Source organism: Cynara cardunculus (genome assembly GCF_001531365.2).
Source record: "Cynara cardunculus var. scolymus isolate 2C chromosome LG 1, CcrdV1, whole genome shotgun sequence".
Taxonomy (NCBI): Eukaryota; Viridiplantae; Streptophyta; class Magnoliopsida; order Asterales; family Asteraceae; genus Cynara; species Cynara cardunculus.
The window spans coordinates 14,456,564-14,481,482 of NC_037528.1; the positions used below are offsets into that span (position 1 = coordinate 14,456,564).

The following is a 24,919-nucleotide window of genomic DNA, read 5'->3' on the forward strand; positions in this document are numbered from 1 at the left end:
ATTTTTTTAAATTAAAAAATTAATTATATTAAATTTAATTTTATTGCTTTGGTATTTTTTTTTCTTTCTATTTAGGTATGAAAACTTGGTTAAAGTTTATATAAAAATTTATTCAATTTTAAGTTATAAAGATGATAGTATGCATGAATCTTTCCCTTGGTTAAAATCAAAATAGTTGATTTTGAGTTTTTGCAAAACAATATGAAAATTGGAAACCCTAATGTTAGGATGATAAAATTGGAGCTCATTTCTTAATGTGTTCAATAATTTTGGTGTTAAAATATCAATAATAAGTTTGTTCGTTGCAATGATGGAAAAATAACAACAAAATTATATTGTCTATAACATAATTAATTTTTTAATTTAAAAAATCAAATCATAAAACAACATAATAGAACAAATATATACCTTCGTTGAAATAATCCACTAAAGATCTTATTTTATTCGCTTTAAATAAAATAAGATATAGTTTTATTTGATTTATTTAAATTAAATTAAAACAATAAAACCATATTTTTTTCCACCATTGCAATATAAAACAATAAAATTAAATCGTATTTAATATAATTAATTTTTTTAAATTAAATGATACAATAATATCTTATTTGTTTACTTTGATATATATATATATATATATATATATATGTGTGTGTGTGTGTGTGTGTAAATATTGTGTTTACTTTGATATATATATATATGTGTGTGTGTGTGTAAATATTGTGTTTACTTTTTTATAGAAAAAAGACAAAAAAAAGAAAAGCAAAATGGATAAAATAATCTTTGATTTAATGGAATTAACAGAAGCGTTAATTAGAAGGATCATGACCAAGATAAATTGAATACGACAAGGAACAAATCCACAATAAATATAGCGTATGGACCCTAGTAAAAATAATATTAAAACACAAGGACAAAATCCACAATTCACTCATAAATATTTTTAAAAATGAAAATAAATGTTTGTTTGCAGTTAGTTATACGAATTTAAAAATGAAACTTTTATAAGTTGTATTTATACTTGATCAACTTTTAATTCGAGTTTTAAGTAATATTCATTAATAAATGATACTTAATATATATAAATTAGTTTTTAAAAGTTTAACCTGAATGTTTTATAATATACTAGAATAATACTCGTACAATATAGCGAGATAAATCTTCATTTTAATGTTTTTATTTTTACTTTTTGTCTTTGTTGATATAATACGGTTTATGTGGTTTTGAAAAAGATAATGTTTTTACTTTTGAATAAAAATAAATTTGAAAAAAATATATCGATATTAATATCAAATTAATTATTTAAAAGTTTTCGTTTTTTTGTACAATTTCTTTAATTCAATTTTTTATTATAATTTAATTTAAGTCAAATAGTAAAGTAATTTATTTTTGGCTTAACAACAATTTTTTATAAAAATAATAACTAATTATATTTTAAATTTTTTATATTTAAAATGAGATGTTTATCCTATATTTGATTATGTTTATCTGTGGATCACCGACAGATTTTCCTTACGGTGATGGTCAATTTGCCGGCAATCACGATCATTAGCCATGAGATCCGCAGGTAATCTGTCGGAAAAGCCAATGATGGATTTTTCTGACATTGGCTTTTCCGACGGATTTTTACATCAATAATACTCCTTTGTTTAATTTGTAGTATGAAGATCATTTAGGTAAACCTATTAAGCATGTAAATAGGGTGAACTATTGTATGCAATCAACATAAACGATATGAACATGTACGAAACCTCACTGTTGAACCGACATAGCGCGGGATCAATCTATCACACATGAACTAACAAAATACAATAACCTTATCGTAATCGAATTTCAAAATGCTATAAGACGCATGACATGCACAAAGAGCTTAAAACATGAATCTATAAACAATTAGCATATTCCCATACCATCTTTGCAAATACCGTAAATACATATACATGGATTTATTCCAATTTCAAATCACAAGAAATCCCCTTTGGTTTGTATACATATATTTGGTTCTGAGTAAATGCTATCGATAATTATGCTACAACATTAATCCCCTTTGTTTTTCTTGCATTTTCAATTCTTAAATGAAAAATTATTCGATCAGCTATATATGTTTATTTGATAATGACTTCAATAATATATAAAATAAATTATTTAATTAATTTTTACAGGAGAGCTTTATACAAAAAACCAACTCTCTTTTTACAAAACATTTCATCTAATTAATTTACACATCCAATCATGGTAAAATGGCAATATGTTTCACGTGTTCAAATTGAATGTGTTTTCTTGAATTCCAATCAAAGTCCAAGACTTGCATTAAATGTCTATTTTCACCCTATACTTGCTACTTCTCTAAAATGACATATTTAGTCCCTCCGTTTGACTTTTCAGTGTGTTTGGGACCGACATTGTGGATATTAATAACATTTCTAAATTATCCTTAATCATAGATAAACTAAAAACAATTGAACCACTTATTTTTATTTTTTTATTAACATGAATATCCAATCCGCTATGTGAGCCAATTAATACCAGAACGACCACCTGCTTTGCAGATAGTTCGGAGTCACCGCATTTGAACCTCCGTGGCCACAAGAGGATTTTTATTTCTCTTTGGATTTGAACCTGGGGCCTCCTGATACTTTTGACCTTAAAGAGTCAAACTCAAACCAATCAGACACCACCCTTATGGTTTGAACCACTTATTTTTAATGCAAATAAGGAAATAAAAGCTCTAAGTATAAATTGGAATCTTGCAAAATGAAAATATTGGTCATTTTAATGGAATTTAATTAAAAAAATTATATTTTCTTCACCATCTATTTATTAATGCATTTTTAATTACCGTTATATTGCCAAGTTTCACCACTTGTTTGTGACTTTTACTCAACGACACGTCACCAATTTTATAAAAGATACGTGCACACACGTGTCTATACGCACCCACCCACCCACATATTTATGATATGCGGCAACACATTTTGTTGGGCATTAGACTACGTATATAACTTCAATGAGAGACCATTTGTTCTATTCTGTCATTATATAAAGTCAAAAATGATCTTATCAACATCTCGTATATTTTGTTAACAGGAAAACAAAAAAAATCAAATAAAGAAATAACAAACATCGTATCACTTACTAAGATTTAGCGATGAATATGCATTTTCTACGATGATACATCATACAAATCTGTAGTTACTTTTGTTAATGTTGAATGAAAGCTAAGGCAAATGTAGGTTCACAAGAGACTAAGGGGTTCTTTGCCAATTGCTGAATGCTTAGGTACAGAATGATTAAGTGGTCATAATGATTAAGAGGCTCTCATGATATAGTGCAAAATGAAATATAATTGTTTGGTAATTGTGTACAATAAAATTAGGGCTCTTAATGGTTAAGGGAGATCCAAGATACAAACTCGTTCAGAGGGTTTTAGAACCATTAAGAGACATACTTTTTCTTTGTCAAACAAGATTCACCTCTTAGCGATTCAGAGATTGCCTTTTAATGGAAATATTAAGAGATAAACAAACAACTCCTAAATCCTCAAGTTAAGTTTTTTTATTCTACGAGGGGCATATCTATTGGTAACAGCTGATGATTTGTCATTAGTAAAATCGAAACGAGTCACCACAACAATTTACATGCATAATTGTATGAAATCGATAACATGAAAATCTATCAGCTAGTGAATAATATAAAAAAAAATCAATATATATATATTTACATACATGATGTATGAAAATCAATATAATATAAAAGATGTAAATGAATAATGTATTTGAGACTATAGTTTTCAAGCAAAATAACAAAATCCATTAATTGACCATTTTTTTGGATGACTCTATGTTAAACAATATATGTATATGTGTGCATTTGTATGTATCTGATTATTTTATGATCTATCAGCATTTTTTTTTTACATGCATCAGTTTTTACGTGAATTAAATTAACGTCATGTCTAGAAATACCCTTGACCCACATGAAATGACACTTTAGAACGAAACAAACACAAGAAAAGAGCAATTTATTGGATTATCCTAAAAAACAATCAAATAATTTATTTGTAACTAACCAATCAGTCCTCCTCACTATAAAACAAAACATTTTTGTTTTTAGTAAATTCACAGAGTCGTGTTATAATCCTTTGATTAAACTACTTACACCATTTTCGAGCACCACATAATATTATCAGGGGGTCTCGGGAGTCCAACATTTATGTACTCTTCTCGTTTTCGTGCATTGACCCTTCATACAAGTACAAATACTTAATCGACCCATGAACTCACCATTCAGATAAATTGACGAATTCTATTTGATTGCTCCTTCTTGTTATTATTAGACATGTGAATTGTCGATTTCATGACCAATCAATTAGTTAGATTCGGTTTTTAAAGGATTGTTCAAGAATTCTCTCGGCCACTAGCGGTTGATCCTCGGGATTTCTCCTTTCCCTTTCATAATAATGCAAATCAATCAATTATCTCATTTAACATGATTTAGTTACATATAGTTGTAGCCAAACGAATAATAATAATAATGCGACAATGGGTGAAAAGAAGGATGTGAAAGCTACATCCATCGACTGATGGGATGTCGATTGTGACAACAGATGAATACATGACATATGGTATTGACTAACAATATCAATATTAATAGACAATCATTTTATATGATTATTAGTTAATTAAGTTGTAGATAGCAACATGTACACATAGGGCAAACTTTTGTCATAACTATAGATATAATCATTTTACTCTTGGAGATATTTGTACTGAGGTAACCAATCCGGATGGGCTTCGAGGATCACTATTTCTCTTGTTTACTCGTAATGTTTATGTAAGTGGGCACGCCATTAAAAAATTGTAGTTAGATTCCTTTTGTAGTTTATACTTTTTTTAAATAGAAAACTATCACCCAACAATTAAACAGAAAATCGTACATGATCAGGAGATACCACAATCACTGAACCATCTTCTTATATGTAACAAATGTTTACTGTCGCAAATTTAAGTAACACCCTACAGATTGCTTATGGATCAATCATGTGTAGGAGATTGAGAAATTGTTGATGGACAGTTGTAATTCGAAACAGAGGGTCTTTGGCCTAGCGGTATATGAGTCTTTAGTCTCCTAGGAGGTCAGAGGTTTAAACGTCACCGAAGGCGAGGAGGGTGTATGAGTTTATTTATTCTATTTGCCGTATATAAATATTATATACTTAAAAAAAGTTGTAATTTGAAATGCTAAAAGTCTCGATCAATGGTAAATCGTGCTATCCCATTTAATCATATAACCTTGAAACGATGCTCTTTGAACAAAATAGAATGATGACGAGTTATTGAAAATTCACGAGGTCGGTATACTTGAGCTAATGAAGATCCGTGAAGGGTTTACTCATATTAGAATGAAACCTTGAAACGTTGACCAAGTGACGTGGTCGGTAAAAGCATCTCCAACAGATTTTTAAAATAAAGTTTAAAATAAAATAAAATTTCGTAAAACAAAAGAATGCATTCAACGCATCTCCAACAAATTTTCGAAATAAATATTTAAAAAAAATTCATAAAAACAAAAGAATGCATTCAACTCTATTAAAAATGATATTGTCGATGAGAGTATCTCCAATAGATTTTTCAAACAAAAAATCAAAAAAAAAAAAAAAAAAATTTGTAAGAATTAAAAACGCATTCAACTTCATCACCTTTATCTATTTTGAAGATTACAATATTAATTATACCATTCAAATTTAATATATTTAATAAAATATTATTTTCTTTTTGAAAACATTTAATTTCAAATATTTTTTATTTAAAAAAATAATTAAAATAACATGTATTTTTTTCTCTTACATTATTTTCAATAAAGTTTTGAAAATTTTGTTAGGAAAAAAGTTGATCCAAAAATCCAAAATTCCCAAAATCATGATTTTTCTTAATTAAAAAAAATCAGGTTTAAATTCAAAAAAGAATAAAAATTCTCTTATAGTCACGGAGATTCAAATATGGTGACTCTGGCCTCCGGACTATTTGCAAAGCAGATGGTCGTCCTATTATTAATCGGCTCGCATAACAGGTTGGATATCCAGTTTAATAAAAAAAACTATATGTAATATTAATAATACGAATACAAATATTTAATGGGAAAATTGCACCAAAATGGACCCAACTTTCACCTAATTCCCATTTTGGGGAAATAACTTTCAAAATCGTCATTTTGGGGAACCAACTTGCACATGATTCTTATTTTGAGGAACCAACTTTCAAAATCGTCATTTTGCGGAATCAACTTGCACATGATTCCTATTTTGGGGAACAACTTGCAAAATAATTATAAAAAAATAACTTAAATTCATTTTTTTTCCAAAAATTAATGCAATAAAATCTATTTTTCATTTCAAATCTCGTTTTTTTTTAATTCAGATATCAAATTGAACATTTTAAAAAAAATCCAAATTACCACAATACAAATTGTTTTTTTACAGTTTACTAATGCAAAAAAAATGAATTTAATAAAAAAAAATTAATTGATGCAATTGGTTAGATATAAAAATCTTGAATGTGATATTTAATAATTATTTTTTATTGTATCAATTAATTTTTTTCTATTAAATTGATTTTTTTGCATTAGTAAAAAACAATTTTTATCGTGATAATTTGGATTTTTTTTTAAAATGTTCAATTTGATATCTGAATTAAAAAAAACGAGATTTGAAATGAAAAATAGATTTTATTGCATTAATTTTTGAAAAAAAACAAATTTTAATTATTTTTCTATAATTATTTTGCAAGTTGGTTCCCCAAAATAGRAATMAGGTGCAAGTTGGTTCCCYAAAATGACGATTTTGAAAGTTGGTTCCCCAAAATAGGAATTAGGTGCAAGTTAGTTCTTCAAAATAAAAATCATGTGCATATTAATTCTCCAAAATAACAATTTTAAAAATTAATTCCCCAAAATAAAAATTAGGTAAATTAGTTCCTTTTGGTGGTGCAATTTTCCCGTATTTAATACATAATTTGTTGAAAAAGAAAACACAGATATCTTGTATCCATTCGATCAGAAAAGGACAAAATACGTGCAGCACACGCACCGCTTAGGAGAGTGATCAGAAAGAGAGGTGAATGAAAAGATTACGAAGATGAGAGTAAGTATCAGTGCAAGGCCATGATGTGACGCGTGTCCGTTAGCCAGCTGTATTCCAAATTATACCAAATGCAACCGCTTACTAATCTCACAGTCGGTCACCCCCCATAAAATCACCCTCACTGCTTGCCTTCTTCACCGGTTCGACCGGTCTATCCTACCCCTTAAATACTCCTCACTCCCCTATAAAACCACCATCGCTCCTCTACTTTCTCTCTCTACAATTCTTCACAAATTCAAAAATCAGATTTTTTTTCATGGGGTTTTACTAAAAATCGAGAAATTTTACATCTTTTTGGTTGATTATGGCTAATAATTCGAAGAAAGATTTGGATCGGATCAAAGGTCCGTGGAGCCCCGATGAAGATGATATGCTTCAGCAACTCGTTGAAAAGCATGGCCCAAGAAATTGGTCGCTAATCAGCAAATCCATACCCGGTAGATCCGGAAAATCTTGTCGGTTACGGTGGTGCAACCAGCTGTCGCCGCAGGTGGAACACCGTGCGTTTACGCCGGAGGAGGATGAGACGATCCTCCGGGCACATGCCCGGTTCGGTAACAAATGGGCTACGATAGCCCGGCTTTTGTCGGGTCGGACCGATAACGCCATTAAGAATCACTGGAACTCGACTTTGAAACGGAAATGTTCGTCGATGACGAATGAGGAGTTTAATGAGTTTGCGATCCAACAACCGTTGTTAAAACGGTCGGTTAGTGCCGGTTCGGCCGTTCCGGTTTCGGGTCTTTGTTTGAATCCGGGTAGTCCAACGGGATCCGATATCAGCGATTCAAGCGTGCCTGCGTTGTCGTCATCGCACGTGTATCGGCCGGTTGCTAGGGCGTGTGTTACCGCCGGTCCGCAGATCGACGTTGGAATGACGTCGCCTCCGCGTCCTCCACCGCAACCGCCGGTAAACGATCCTCTGACGTCGTTGAGTCTTTCACTTCCCGGAGTTGATTCCATCGAGGAGCCAACGGCGGCTCCGATGCAGTTAATGCCGCCGTCTCCGCCATCTCCCGTTGTTCCAATACCAGCGATGCCGTTGCAGCAGGTTCCGGCGAATCGCATTCAAGACCTAAACCTAAACAACGACGGAGAGTTGATGACAACGATTCCGGCAGCCATATCGTCGGCGATGCAGCAGCTTGAGGTATCGCCGGCGGAGAAGGCGTTTGAGCCATTTAGTGCGGAATTTTTGTCAGTGATGCAAGGTATGATAAGGAAAGAGGTGCGGAAGTATATGAGAGGTCTGGAGCAAGGAGGAGGGGGAATGTGTATGCAACAGGCCAGCAATGGCGATGGGTTTGGTAGAGTGACCCGACCCGGGATAAAGAAGATCGATTAGGGTAGTTTTGAAAAGGAGTAGTTGGGAAGGAAAGGGAAAGAGAAAGGAAGAATCTTTGTTGATTTCTCCATCTGTTAATTTTATAAATATTGATCTCCGTTCTGCTTTTCTTTTTCTTTTTTTTTTGAATTAAAAAAAGAAAGAAATAAAATTGTACAGAAGGAAGGAGAGACAGAAAAGAGTTAAATGACGAGGTTTATATGAAACTACAACCAATCAAATTCTTGTTTTCATGTTTTTAATCTCATCTTAGGTTATTTACTGTGCGTCCGTAAATATTAAATAATGTTAGTTTGTTTTATTTAAGGTGTAATATTTGTTTTACCTTTACCTACAGGTAAAAAAAATATTACATTGTGGAAAAAATATATATTCTTCAATAACTGTATTAATTTAGGGTAAAAAAATTTAGGTTACTATATTAATTTGTTGTGTCACCGTATATATTTTGAAATTATAATGTTAACACGTTTTTGTTAGTAGAGTTGGTTTGCAAGACTATTATTTCACCCCTGACCCGAGTTCGAATCATGTTAATGTCATTCTGTTACAGTTTGAATTTTTTTTCCCTACATCTGTTTCTTAGAATCAAATAGTGTCACCTTTTGAAAAAGTTTCTGGATCCATCCCTAATAGTTACAATTTTGATATTTTATCTCTTAGCGGTATTATTAGTAATTGATATTTCGATTACCTTTAAATCTCAAATTTACCCATGAATGATGTTTGATATGATGATTGGTTCGGTGTATCTCAATACATCTCATCCTAATATGCTTTCAATAATTGAGATTTTCTTTTACGATTCCTACCTTAACTTTTCTTCTTATCGAAACCCAATTCTAACATATGATTACTATATAAATAATAAAATAATTTTAAAATAGAAAACAAAAATTAAATTTCCAAAGCGAAGCAAGTTACACTAGTTTCGTCAGTTTTCCTACTTTTAATAGTTCAATATTACTAAAAAAACAAACTTTTATATTAATATTAATTTAAGATTAATTTATACTTTTGAGCCCTATAGTTGTAATAAATCAGCAAGTTTCGTCCCCAAGATTCATTTTTCACATTTGTGGTATGGGTGGTTGCTACTTTGTTACATTTTGGTCTCTTTGGTTAACTCTTGTTAAAGGATTCGTTAATTAAAGATTTCCGTCGTTTTCTATTTTTTTATTTATTATATTTTATTTGTCTTTTTTGAACACCAACACACCACCTCCAATTTTGGTCATAAGGTTGTTCGTTTAGAGGAAATATATCTGATACAGAACGTAGAGTTAATTACATTTTATATTAGTCTCGTTTTGGAAGACTTTAGATATCATTGATATATAGTTTAAAATTTACAAAATCTTTTATGTGGCTTCAAGTTTGCTTTGGATTTGGTCATGACATTTAAATATCGTTAATTGGCTCTATGAGATACTCACTGTGTGAAAGCGATCTGATCATTTTGTGTTTCTTTTTATTAGGATAACAATTTAGAATGCATATGTACAAGTATGCATTATATTTAAGGTGAAAAAAAAAAAGCTTAAATTAAACCTCTTTCTTTTTATTAATTCTTTTAGCACCTATCTTTTGGCACGTAGAAAATTGAATGCACTTCAATCACATCCTCCATTCAAACCACCATCAGCTTCCCCTCCCCCAAGAAAATGACAGTAGAGAACCCAAATGAACACGACCATGGTTGGGTTCTCTTGCCATAGCCAAAGAAGATGCCATGGTTCGCTCCAATTTCAATCGTCTTAACATATCACACAAATTCAAATGGTTTCCTCCCAATGACTTTATGTCCATGTGTTATACAGAATTTGAATGGTGGTTCGATGTTAGTGAAGTGGGGAGGGTGAAACAGTGTTTGAGATAGTGATGCAGAGGATGGAGACAAATGGGTTGCTACATCACTTACATACCCCATGTAGGAGGGGTCATGAATAGGATTCATCTACAGACAGAAGGAAAATGGGGATTGATTTAGTCATGTTTAACATATGGGTTACTCCTCTAAGGGCCGATAGAGCCTATGATCAATTCCAAAGCAAATTCGATTTGTAATTTCTGAATTATAAGGACAAAAATAATGGTATATAGATCTAAAGATTGCAGGTCATATGATGATGGATCGATATGATTGAATACTCGTACTCACCCGTTAGAGGGACTTTAATTAACTTTAATATCAAAACATAAAATGAATAGTAAACTATACAAACCAAATTGTTTATCAGCTAACTATGAATTTAAAATTGAACTCTAAAATAAATGAAACAAATTTGTTCGGAAAGGGGAAACAAACTTTAAACAAATAATAATTTAACTAAGAAATATAATGTCATGCAATCTTATTTGTCTAGAAGAAAATACACCTTGTATCTGTCATAATCATAACAAAATATATGTTAATGGTTAAAGGTTGGGTTACAATGAGAATCAATGTTACAGTGAAAAAGATAAGAATATATCTCCATCTTGAATCAATTATAATTGAAGATTAACATTAATGTGATACAACAAGATGTATCTGATCGATTCTCGTAATAAGCGGCTAGGCGCAATTCATAATGATCAAAGATTCAAATCCCTTGTTACATTTTTGTTTTTTAACCACAAAACAATTTGAAGAAGTTGTTTTTTTTTTTGGAACGGTATCCATGCTATATTTGGACTAATCCTAATAAAACCGTAAGAAATCAGTTCTGATAAACTCAATGACCACAATTGTTGTGTATGTCTGGAATCGAACACTGAACAAATGAGGTATTCCACCACATCCCCAGTACTCAACGACCACAAAGGTGGTTAAGTAAGAGAAAATGAAAATTTATTTGTTGTTATGTGACCGTTTCTACATGGGCTAAATTCGTGTAGCGACAAAAAACAAAAATAAAATGAAACCACAGAGGGACTATAAACGTAATTTTCTAAACCACAAGGACGAAAACAGTAGTTTACTCTTAAAGAATAAACCATTTCGTTAAGGATCGATGGAGGGGACAGGGTTTGGCAATCATAAAGCATGTTGGTCACGTTTAACGGTTAACATCAAACACTTTTTCAAAATATCTCCTCTTACACTTGTTCCCGAACCCACGTATATGTATATATATATATATATATATATATATATATATATATATATATATATATATATTTGTAGAAGATTCAAACGAGGATACTAACCATTTAAGAAAACAAGAAAAATGTCGTTAATGTATAAAATCAAATGTGATTTTATATTAACATCAAAAAATGAAAGCAGGTGACTTTTGCCGCGACTTAAGTTGCAGGCAAAGTCGCACCAAATCATATATAATTTTGTACGTGAATCATATATGATTTCATACATTAACGATTTTTTTTCTTGTTTTCTTAAATAGTTAACGATTTCATTATGTTACATACACATGTATAGATAGATACTTTCTCTACTCAAATCAACCCACAAACTTGATCAATAAATACTTCAAAAATGTAAACGAAATGTGGTTCGCTTTCTTGTTCAATTATCGATTATTACTTCTTCGATTTGTGTTCAATTGTGGGTTTGGAAAGCAAAGGAATGGGTCCTTTTCTTTGACCATTCACCACTTGTTTTGGGTTTTCCACAAGATGGGTAGGGGAGATATAAAGTAAGGGTCATTTTCGTCATCACAACCCAACTAATTAACCAACTCATGGGGTTGACCTCAACATCTTGTTGACCACCTAAAAAACTATATTCATTAAGGAAAACTAGTAGTTCACATGTGAATGAGGTGAGGTGGGACTCATGTGATATGATACCCAAAAGATTGTATTGTTACCTGCAACTGTTTGAAGCCTGGCTTCTAAGGCAAGGGATCAGCTACTGTTGAAAAATCAACTTCCAAATCAACATTTCCCCTTCTGAATTCACAAATAGAATAGAACAGAAATAAGGGCCAATAAAAATCACCAATTTTCAAGTTAAATTGTGCTATCCAACTTTTGCTATAAGTACCAAGGTTGATCGTTCATTCTACAAAGGATCGACGACTGGATTTATAAATAAATAAATTAAAGAGCAAAGAAAATAATGAGCTACAGTTGCAACAAAATTGACCCAGCTAGCATCGACAATTAATGTTACATGAAGAACTGGTGGAGTGACATCTCTAATCCCGACTCGTTTTGGGCCTTACTACTGAAGAAGCTTCAGAAACTTTTGAATCATCGTCATATGAGGAAATGAAGAACGAGGTTTGTTTCTTCTGCAAAAACCTACATCAACATGAAATTGGCGATATAAGGTCGATAGAGATTCAGCATAATGATCAACTAAACTTCGCAAAAACTAAAATCACACACAAGATGCAATTTATCATAATAATTAGAGAGAAAAAGAAGAGAGTTTTACCTGAGGAAGTCCAGAAACTTTTGCTGCAACCTCATCACCAGATCCTCTTCTATGTTCAAATATGGCAATAACTCTGGCAACTTAACTGCATGGGTAAAAGGCCTCATCAAATCATAGTTGTCAAAATTCTTAAAATTTAAGATTGGAATCCTATGATTCAGTTCAAAAAAAGAAGCAAAGGATTTAAATCTCCCATGATCTAACCCCATCAGAAAATGAATATTGTACATTGATAAATGCATAACTAACAAATTTTATTCTATATTTGCTAAGTTTGACTTGATTTAAACATGCTCTGAAACAGCAATGTAAAACCACGCCTGATTCAGCATTGGTTTTATTTGTTCTTTAGCCATACCGTATTTGTTTTTTATCTTGTTGGTATCAAATTACTTCAATAAATTAAAATTTACTCTATTATTATCAAGCAATGTAAAACAGGAGATGTATCTGTTGCATTGTACAAGTTATTTGTAAAATATGTTACCTTACAAAAAATTTAGGTGTTATTGTCTTCAAGACTTCTATAGTAAAAGAACAATTGCTGTGGCAGTTGTAGTACAAGGGTTATGGTAATATGTGATTGACCCATTAAAAAAATAGTACATTGAGGTGCTACGTTTCAGTCTTTTATATTATATTGGTACTGTACAACTATTATTGTAAAACCAAGTGGTTATAAAATATCAAGTCTTATCTGTTACAAACACATAGTACAAGGGTATGTTGTATGGTACAAACTGTAGCAAATATGTGTTCAATTTAAACGTTGAGTTGTTAATTTGAAAACTTGTAAGGTAGTAGTGCATTTGTAGCTTATATGGTACAAGTCATTTGGAAAGGTTATGCTTTTTTTCTTTTTATGTGGGTTGTTCAAATTGATATGTGGTCCAGAAAAGATGGTGTCAATCCAAGATGTGCAACAGCGAACCATCCAAGTGAATTGATCTACTAAACATTTGATGAATCTTTGGATAAACTTCGATCTACCTAAATGGGTTGCAATTTGCTTTCTATTCTACTAAATGTCACTAGAACAGACGAGGATTGAAATAACGATGTATAGAAGGAAAACAGGAAGTACACAGGCCCAGTGAGATACGATGAAAGAAAAATGGTTAAAAAGAAGCATACCAAAGAGACGCAGTAGATGTTCAGCGCCATATATGCTTGAAGGGGAAGCATCATCTGCAACTGATTCACGATATTGTTGGCGCTCTTTGTCGTATAAAAGAATAACTGGCAGGGCCCTGTCGAAGTAACACCGTAATCCCTTCAAAATCTCTCCAATCGAATCTGTCATCCTGTATTCAGGCATCAAAGTGGCTTAAACACTGCTTGCACAAAGAAAGAGATCCCTGCAGGTCAACTTAATCTGAAATTTACTAGAATTATCTTAGAAAACCAATAGTTTATTCCATTGATGGAACCCAAAGTTGTTAAAGGCTCAAGACGCACTTAGGCGCAACAGGGTCCCGGGGACTAGGCGTGAGGTGCAGGCCTCAGGAGTGCGAGGCGCATCTTATCAATATATATACGCACACACAGTTACATACAAGAAGTCCCCAATGCAGCAACCAACAGTACTTCGATAGAGGCAGAAGGATTTAAAGTGTGAGCAGTGAAGGAGAAGTTTTAAGGTTTGTGTATTTATAGAGGAGGCTTGAAGTTCTAAGGACTTAGTATTTAATATTAGGGTTTGACTCATGTCATCTATTTAATAACACTTCTTTTAAGAAATCTACGAGATGAGATGAGAAAAATTATTTAATCTTAGGGTTTAAATAGGTATTTAGTAAGGGATTGTTTGGCAGTTGCTGAATGGTTTGGTGCAGAATGATTAAGTGGTTGGAATGATAAAGAGGCTCTTCTGATATAGTGCAAAATGAAATATAAATGTTTGGCAATTGTTCAGAACGAAATTAGGGTGCTGAATGGTTAAGGGAAGCCCAAGATACAAATTCATTCAGAGGGTTTTAGAACCATTAAGAGGAAGAGTTTTTTACCAAACAAGATCCACCTCTCAACGCTTCTGAGGCTGCCTCTTGATGGAACTGTTAAGAGGTAAACAAACAGCCGCTAACTCTTTATGAGGCACACCTAGGCCCACAAGGCACCTCAGCCAAGGCAAAGTGCCTCTCGTGAATATGCTGAGCCTCGACTTGAAAAAAACCCAAGACCTTGAGCCTTCTGAGCCTCAGTGATGGAACCCGTCGATGATTTTATTATTTAAACAGCAAGTATCAAAACAAAACAACGTACTTTCTAGGAGTATGTCCTCCCCCTTAAAGCATAATTTAATATTGACGAAATTTTATCAAATCAAACATGCATTCTTTCTTCTCTAAACTCCTAACAGAACATTTTTTTACTTTAGGAAGTTGCTATTTTTCCATTATATGGCGACCATCTCGCCCATTGCTCAGGTATATGAAGCAAAGCATCCCATATACCTTTCCAGCCTCCAATTCACCACTTAAGTCCATCGATTTGTGGATGGTACACATGCCCTTCAGAACCATCCGAATGCATTCTAAATAGCTTTTCCAGAAATGACTAGAAAACCTTATTTTGATCTGTTACAATTGACTCAGGAATCCCAGGTAGCCTCATAACTTCGTGCATTAATGTTGTTGCTACAGTTACAATTGTCTAAGGGTGCTGTCAAGGAATGAAGTGCACAAGCTTAAGCAATCAGTCAACCACCACCAATATTGTGTATTCCCTCCAAACGTGGGAGCCCAAGTCCATTAAACTACTTCCCATATTCTGTAGCTTCTGATACTGGTCTTATGGAACCCAGGGTGGTCAACCACGATGTGAAATAAAGTTATCGGTGGCCATGTTGTCAATTAAAACTGCCACCTCTATTTCTATCTTTTTGTAGTGATTTAGGGTGAGCCCAACTACCGAATCAAGGAATGCCTCAACAACACCCACGTTGCAATGCTCTTCTTTTGCCTACTCTTTTACTACTATGACAGTATCCTCATGCACTAGAAGGATCTTTAAAGCACAGGTAGGAGAGTGATGCTCGGGAGCGGGAGGAAACTTCTAATCACATTGGAAGCATAACCCTTTTACTTTATTTATTGCAACCCAGCCTCCATCATTTTGTTGAGTCCGCTGGTGTCTCCTTTGGTGTTTCAAAGTCACCCCTATAGTTGGATTCATCAATTGTGTTGGGATTCTTCCGCACTAATTCTCATAACTCCTTTCTTTCTCGCTATGTTCTCAACCCATTAGGCTAGCGACATTACCTCCCCTAGAGGTGGATTTGTCAGTTGTGTTAGCATGACAGATACACCCATGAAATTTCCTCAGCCCAAGTAACAAATGGTATAAGCTGAACATACATAATCCCCAAGTTTAACTTTAGAGTAACAGATGCACATGGGATCGTAATCAGAGAACCATGTTTAATTCCTAGAGTCAAATAATAGCCTGAGAATAATGCTGAACTTTAAACAAATGAAAAAGCCCCCCCCCCCCCCCCCCCCAAAAAAAAAAAAAAATCATCCCAGAAAGGAAAAAGAAATTGAAAATGACAGTTCTGAGTAGTGCATTAAAGGGAACCAATAACAGCAGGAATCCACAATCACAGTCAAGAGAAAACTAAAATCCCATTACTACTTGCCTCTAGATAAGTATTAATCTTAAATCATGCACTTGTAATACTTACATGCCATCCTTCTTTGATCTGTATTCAAGGTAGCTATCCAATATATCATCAACATTTGGAGAACGCGGAAGTTTAACAAGCTGCAACAAGAAATTAATATTCTAGTTCAACTCTTTATGGCATCAGTCAAAGACGTCAAAGTATGCACTAGTCTTTAATTCTAGGTATAATAAATCAGCAATGAAAGTGAATGAACTAATGTACGGCGTTGTCTATAAGTAAACAATGTTGAATAAATAAGACAACAATTTTGAGTTGGTGCTGCTACTAATCCAGATTACCAGTTGGAATTCATATGTCTAACAAGTAACAATTACTGGGAAAATAAAAGAAAACCAAAGCATGTAGCAGTCAAAGTCCACTTTTTTCTCTCTCTTTTGTAGAGTATTCAAAACGTTTAATATATAGTTATGGATGGTAATGGCATTGGCAGCTAGCTAATTTGTACCTTATCCTGCTCATTGACAAATTCCCAATCGTCCACAAGTTGCTTCTTTAGAGTTGATGGAATTTCGATGTTCACAAGTTTTTCGATAGATGCAATCTCCTTCTGGCACAATCAACCCCAAATAGACACATGTTTACAAGATAAGTTCCATATTTTGGAGGTTTTCTACATGCTGCAAAGTGGACCCTAAGTCTACAATATAGCACAAGATATGATACAGTTGAGCATACCTCGGTGCTCGAATCATTCTTTCGCTTCTTACCTTTTGCCCCTACAATAGCATTCAAATAATAGGCAACAGACTATAGTTAGAATTAAATAGTTAGGAAAGTAAAGCATTTGCAAACACTTACAGAGGTAAAAAAACTGAGAACCAGAAAGTTTGAAATATCCCTAGATAAACTTTTATCTGTTAAGCGTCCATAGCTCCCAATTGAAGTGAAGAGATTACTTGTAGGAGCATGAGATCAGGATTGACATGGACATAAATGGTTCAAGTACCTATCCTACCCAATCTTCCTTAGCTTATCTACTACAGGACTACAATGTCCATAAATTTGGGCCATGATTTTGTAGAGATTCTAGACTCATCAAGACGCTGTTCAGAATGGAGACAACAATGTGAACCACAAAATGTTTCTGACCACTCGTTCCTAGAAGTTTGTATGAAATGATTATTAGCGGCGTGTAATAGCCCTTCTGATGCTATCTTCAATAGAGCAGCAAAAGTATCATCCTCATATGGTTCAGACAGGGGGTGTTAAATTTGCCCCAAAACTAAACCAACCAACCATACCAAATAAATTGGTAGCCAACATGTTTGGTCAGTACTACCGTACCAATTCCACATTGTTGGTGGAGTAATCGAAGAGATTTTTCAATACCACGGTACTACTTGTACCAACCAAGTCTTTCGAATTATTTGTAATTTTACTATTTATATATTTAATAAGTAATATATAATAATATTTTAAGTACAAATAATTACTAACTAGACTATTACCATATACCGAGTTACATTTAATACAAATTTACCACTGAATTAATAAATGGATCTCCATACTCCAAATTGTGGATTACCCTATCATAACTTATTGTCCTATTTCCATTTGCTTTCGAGTTCAGACAATTTCTTCACATGTTAATTGATTGGTGTTGTTTAAAATTTTAAGTTGACGACTGAAATATTGAACATCAAACATGTTTTTGCTTTATTTTTTGCAATATGTATTCAACTTTATAGGTTTGTGATCTTCGTATTGTTAAAATACCAGCTGTACCAACTAAAATTATTAGTAACCAATTAAGTTGGTATACACACTTCGGTGGTTGGTATTGGTAGTTGATTTGTCTACAAATTATGGTTGGTAGCGTACTTGGTTTAAGGGAAAATAAAGTTTGACCGTAAAAAACATATATTTTGTTGATTTCATTTACTGCAAATAATCTGGTGGGTACTAGTGATCAGCTAATTTTTTTACAGCAACTACCTCAAGGTCCAACGTCCATATATCTCCATACCCCGCTAAGGGTCATAGACTTATTTAATATATAATCATTTTTCATGGAAAAAAAATACATACAAAGCAACAATGGAAATATCTTTGACCAACATAACTTGTGAGTTGTGACAAGTTGACAAGATGAGAGAATACCAGTCGATATTTTTGGCTTTGTTTGATTTGAGCGTCCCGACTTTGGATTCCTATCGACACCCTGTTTTTTACCAAGGTCTTGCTGTTTTTGGATGTTCTCTTGGGTGTATTTCATCAGGCGCTCAACACCTACCCATTCATCCCAACTGTTACCAAGATAACAAATCTTCAGCAACAGTTTCTGCACACATTCTAAAAGATGAATAAAAATAAAAGCTAGACTAAAGGATTGAACATTTTTTCTGTAAGTTAAGAGAAAAAAGCACACCCACATGTTAATGCATTCCTATGCAAGTGCTGACTGCTAAAGTACACATATATTCCTTCTTCCTATTTATGTATTACCATTTCCACTGCTAAGAGGCTCATCGACATATGTACCGCCTATGTACTGGGTACGAATCACATGATGACCTATCTACCACCAGCACTTAGACTTATAATATATGATCAGGTTCATAGCAGAGCCCAAAACCTGCTCTAGATGAGTAGATGAAATAAAACATTTGTAATGAAGTAAAAATATGAAGTGGCTTGAAAATCAATTAATAACTTATCTTGGACATTTCTCAATCCTGAGGGGCTCTACAAAAACTCTTAAGTCCTGGAGTTTTGTGTAAAGACTCATATAATGGAAAGACAACATAATCTTCTATAGATTATGCACGTCAGCCAGCACATATCATGTGTACACACAAGTCTCTACTCTCTCCGTGTCTTTCTCTGTGGTAAGCCCATAGCAAAAAACTCGGATTGATAGAACAAGTAGCACATTTGTTAATTGAACTCTTGGGTGCCACACACAGAAGAAAAAAGCCTAAGAGTATCAAGAACCAAAAAAGAAACTAACAACACCGGAAGACTAGAAGTACCAACAGATGTCTTAAACTACTTTGAAATTAATATTCCAGATAAACTAAAATACCAGAAGCTATCAGTATATCACATAAGCATGACATTATGATGGCCCAAGAAGCAAGAAATTTAATTGATTTTTTCGAGAATCGAGATTCTTCATTTGTTCCTCCATTACTGCAGTCTTCCTGGTTATTATGGGAGCCAGAATTCAAGTAGTTGTGGAAGCAACGAGAAGGATAGAGATTGTTTGATTAACATCAGATGTTCTATAATGGGATTTTCGTTGAACCCTTAAAGAACACACATCAGGTCATGGCATGCCACATAGGTTAATAAAGGTCATATATCCTAAAAATCTATTCCCCCCCCCCCTGTCTTACCAATCAAAATAAGATGCATTGTTAATTTATTTAATTTATATTTTTAGCTTATCCCATATCCCAACTACGGCAACAATCCAAAATGGAGTAAATGGTGATGGATTTTCAAGGATGCCAAGAGTGCATTTGTGTTACTTGATGGAGCGCTTTGATAGATGTTATATAAGAATATGAAGTGTTGTGTTATAAGTTTCAGTAAAAGTAATACTAGACTTTAAATGTAAAGTATAATTAACGTATGAATTTGGATTGTTCTTCTGTAACATTGTGTTTACTCGAAAAAGAGCTCAATGAAGGCTCGATAATAGCTCAATATATGTGTTTTTCGGGTGTTACAAATTGAGCATGCATCAAATACAAAATAATCAGTCTATGGTATTTATTCTAAAAAAATTAATTTTAGCAACAATTTGTTATATTCTTCTTTAAATATGATTACTTTGTCTAACAGAATCAAAATCATTAAACACTACACAAAGTGATCAGTAAATGAACTGAAGTTTTGACCTCCTTTATATGGATGGGAATAGGGCAGCTTCAGTCGTCCCCATCTCCATCCACATCCTAAATTCTCCCAACGCATTTGTATACTTCAATATTAAGAAAAAGGGTTTTCCATGTTACTCGGCATAGAATAAAATATACAAGAATAATGAAATATGGGTGACCAAAAAGGTGGATGATCTACGAATTATGCAAAACAATATAGTATGAAATATAGCAAGGATTTTATATATAATAAAATACCGGGGCCGGGTGGGGAATACTATCAAACAATCTCAAATTAATTTCTCTTACTATATGTCGATCTATCCATTCTTAATTTATTGCATGACATGACCTTGAAATTTCTATAACAGCATGGCATGGAGGAAAGAAAAACAAACTTACGTTTTACTCCAACCCTGCAGAACAAAACAAAAGGCATACATCAATTAAAATTGCAGTGTAAACGCATATACACATTATAAGAATTTGTGAAACTTACAACATGCTACATCAGTGTTCAAACATAAACTAGAAGTTAAACAGTATATATTAGGAGATACTATTCGTGTAGTGGAACAATAAGTTGAAGGCAAGTCTCAAGCTTACAAGGTAATGAACGAAATATTTCCACTCGTTCTTCCGCATCTCTGATTTTTGAACCTTTAAGATAAAAGCATGAAGAGATCAGATTAATTGTAATATTTCAGTAACCTGATAAAATGACCTAAATTAAAGAATAGAATTTACATGTTTAACTTTGAAAATGATTCAGAATAAGTGGTTTTGAAGATACCATAACTGTTGAATAATTGAATTGTATGAATATACAAACCAAAACTGTGGAAATTATTCTGTGTACCAATCCTTACATCTCCTACTACCGGTGGGGTGACAGCTAGTTTTGGTATGTTTTGTGGAACATGTCACAAAACATGACATGTGGTGTATGGCATAAGAATCAATGTCAATTTAGTAGAGAATCACGAATTAGAGTTAACAGCATGTATACAACAAGAAATTTTATGTGTGTCTTCAATTGCCAACAAATCAGTTATCTAATTTTATCATCACGTAATGAGTTTTCCAACACCCACGCTTTCTTTCCATAGATAATTCATTGTGTAGTGTCTTTGCTCTTTTTAAGAATTTCTAGTGCTATTACAAAGCATGGCTATTGAAGGCACTCTCCTCAGTCACTTTGTCTCTCTTATTCCCCACAAAAGCAATAACCTTGGTAAGGTGCACCCTCGTACTACAATCATGAGAGAGCAATTAACTACAATGGCATGTTCATTATACCCCAAATGCACAATCCAACCTAGTGAGGCAGAGACATGTCTTCAAAGAAGAAAATAAATGATAAGGAAAACAAGTATTGCCCGCTCTGATTCCAAACTGTTGACTGGTTGAATCAGATCATAACTTGTAACATTAGTTCAACTTTGTGTGCACTATACAGTATACACCCACCCCTTGTAACACTTCGGGTAACCACTTGACATTGGCACCTTGGCCAGTTATTCATATCCCAACCCACATATATAAATATTATAATACTGACGGTTACGGTGTCTAATTAAAGAAACAAGTATATTCACCCTCCCATATGAATCGTCATGGAGATTCCCTAAATCGTTCGAATCCCAATCCACGTGTATAAATCATACAATATTGACAAGTTCTTTGTCTGATTAAACAAGTATTCCTTTGTTCTACTTTACATATGTAAAGAAGATCAATGCTACTTGCTACTTACTAAAAGAAGTCCAACTTTGATGCTTCAGATAACCGATTATCATATTACCCAACAACTTGTGAACATAACCAAATCAGTGCTCAACAGAATAAGAACGAGTGAACGACTTGAATTAGCTCTGCAGAAAGTTGCAAATTCAGCAATGATAAAACCCATTTGTTCGTTTACATGTCAATGGGATGTTACAAATGGCACATGCCTATAATCTATGACTGTAAAACATCTCAGTAACATATAGTCCACTTTGCCTGAGAGATGTACATGTATGATTCACCAAATATAAGACTCGTTTCGTGTAAATTAACCCAATCTCTTCAGTCTCACAAACCATTCACACTTGCGAACATCATAAATATTCACGACCATCCGCAAGTGAGCTATAGTTGTAGAACTTGTAACTCTATATTTATGAATTGGGAACCCTAACCTTCTGGTTGAGTCAGGTAAAAGTAACCATGAAAACGAAACCTCTCTATTCAGTTTTATTCAGAAAAGAACTAGTAGTTCTGTTCTAATATCGTCCCTCGTTACCTCGATTTGCTTTAAGGTCCAAATTAAAAAACCAACTGCATATAAACGAAATCGAAGTGAACGCATGAGAGTGTAAGATCAAAAGCAAACGAGTTATGGAGATGAAAACAATGAACATGCCTTGGCTTCGTAGATACGAGGGCCATGGTAGGCGAGAACTTTCTCGCCATCAGAGAAGACTTTGCAATTGGAATCAAGACGACGGTGGTCGCCGGCGGAGTTGTCGGCATCGGTGGCGTAATCCTCCTTGGAACTCCCCATTAGTGAAGTTTTGGTTCGCGATGAGCCCGCCTCTTTTTGATTTCGTGGTTTCCGGGGGCGGTGTGTTTGTATTTGATTCATTGCCGATGCTTTCTTTCTCTCCTCCCTGCAAAGTCTTTACGGTGATAAATAATGTAATAGTGTTTACCGCTACATTTATTTCACCCTACGACAGAGTTTTCAAATCAAAAACACTAATAAATATTTTTCCTTTTTAGGAATTTCGAAGGCCATTTAGAGATAAAAATGAAGAAAAGAAAAAACGATGAACCGCTTAATAATTATACGGAGTCGATGATTGTGAACGTGATGAACACTGGTTTTCGACTCATTACAATAACATCACGTCATTATTACAGGAAACTCGTGTCATAACAAGTCGTCAAGTTATTAAAGCGTTGTCGCATTACTATCATCATATTATCACATCATGATCGACAACGGAGATATCAGCATAAGAAGTCGTCGATGATTTCAGTCATATTTAAGGGACAAAGTCAAATGTAAAATAACTATATGTTGTTGATTTATTTTTATTTATTTTAATTTTTATCGTGGGTTAATTGATTTGGAGACTCATAATTGTTTTTGTATTTTCGTAAAATAGGCGTGTTCTTGTTTGAACCTGAGCTATTTTATGGAAAGAAAAAAGATATTGTGTTCTCGGGTTTTTTTAAGGAGATGGTGAAAAAAATGAAAGAAAACGTAAGGAAAATAATGTCGATTTTCCTTACAAAACTTTCCTCCCAAATATGAAAGGAAAATAGTTTATGAATATTAAAAATATTTATAAAATTACACATATACTCATCAATTACATTCCAGTATAAAATAAATAAGGGTATATATGTTAAAATGACATATTTTATTTCTTTTTTCTCCCACTCGGGAACATAAAAATTCATTTTATTTCCTTCCTTTCCCTCCACCCTTAAAAACACAAATAAAAAAAATAAAAAATAAACTATTGTTTACTTTCTTTCCTTTTCTTTTATTTTATTTTCATTTCATTTATTTTATGTGTTCTCATTCCAAAATTCAAAAAACACATCATTAGTAAACCACAACTTTAATATTCGTTTACCAAATGCTTACTGGGTAATTGTTTGCTGGCATAAATCTTTCGTCTTTACTTAACTTATCAAGCATAGACGTTTTAGTTTTTGGGGAGCTTTGCTACACCCAGATATTTTAATTACACTGCAAAATAAGATAACGATATACACATATGATAGCACGTAAATTGGCTAAATAACTATATTAACCTAAACTTGATCCTAAGAATTTGAACCTAAACAAAGCTTTACATAGGTTGATGAAAACTTCAAACATATGTAAAATCGGGCCCCTACATTTTTGTGGCCTATGTTCAAAATCTCATAGGAACGACCTTATTATCAAGTAATATTCTTTGCTATTAAAATATCTTATCTGGTAAGTGTTAACCAGGTAAGAGTATTCTCTTTCACTTATCAGGTAAGAATATCGGTTGTTATGATATTTTTTTATCGCGTAAGATTGTTGATCCTTGTCATGTTCACCGATAATGTAAGTGACTTAGTAAGTGTTTAGTGTCTACCTGGTAAGTATTTAGTAAACGACTCTTAGTCGACCAAAACTTGTATATCTACTTTTTTGTGACAAATCTTCTTTAGCATTGTTTTTAGTATCGTGAATATGAATAATAAAACACTAAACTTGGTGTTACACTTTTTTATTGCAGTTTTTGATATTTACAAAAATGGTCTTTCAAATTTAATATATATGTATATTTTATTGATTTCATTTTCCAGTAACATTTGTAATAAATTAGAACTACATTAAGCCGTAAGTTTAGAAAATTTACAGCATAATGACATATTTAATTAAAACACACCATTGATTTATGATTAATCATAAACTATAATTTAGTTTAAATAATATACTTTATTAAGTACTGTAATGTAAATACATAGTTGCTAAATGTTTTTGTTCGAATATATAATTGAAAAA

General features: G+C 33.0%; 2 protein-coding genes across 3 annotated transcripts; one reads left to right on the forward strand and one right to left on the reverse strand.

Annotated features, from left to right (window-relative positions):
• The first annotated feature begins 7,399 nt into the window (after positions 1 to 7,399).
• LOC112519068 (transcription factor MYB44-like) lies at positions 7,400 to 8,722 on the forward strand. The gene has a single exon (XM_025127030.1). It carries the CDS (start codon positions 7,440 to 7,442, stop codon positions 8,478 to 8,480), a length of 1,041 nt encoding a protein of 346 aa, XP_024982798.1. The 5' UTR covers positions 7,400 to 7,439; the 3' UTR covers positions 8,481 to 8,722.
• Positions 8,723 to 12,303: 3,581 nt separating this feature from the next.
• On the reverse strand, positions 12,304 to 23,051 carry LOC112502906 (protein MRG1-like). 2 transcript variants are annotated; one of them, XM_025106924.1, is made up of 11 exons: positions 22,787 to 23,045; positions 20,986 to 21,039; positions 20,782 to 20,795; positions 18,653 to 18,798; positions 17,228 to 17,268; positions 16,998 to 17,099; positions 16,550 to 16,629; positions 14,002 to 14,171; positions 12,868 to 12,952; positions 12,601 to 12,731; positions 12,304 to 12,377 (listed from the first exon to the last, which is right to left on the reverse strand). In XM_025106924.1, exons 1-10 carry the CDS (start codon positions 23,006 to 23,008, stop codon positions 12,626 to 12,628), a joined length of 1,020 nt encoding a protein of 339 aa, XP_024962692.1. In that variant the 5' UTR covers positions 23,009 to 23,045; the 3' UTR covers positions 12,304 to 12,377; positions 12,601 to 12,625. The 2 variants fall into 2 exon arrangements, with proteins under 2 accessions (XP_024962692.1, XP_024962696.1); XM_025106928.1 differs by lacking the exon at positions 12,304 to 12,377 and having other exon boundaries at positions 12,418 to 12,731; positions 16,998 to 17,096; positions 22,787 to 23,051.
• Positions 23,052 to 24,919: the final 1,868 nt, after the last annotated feature.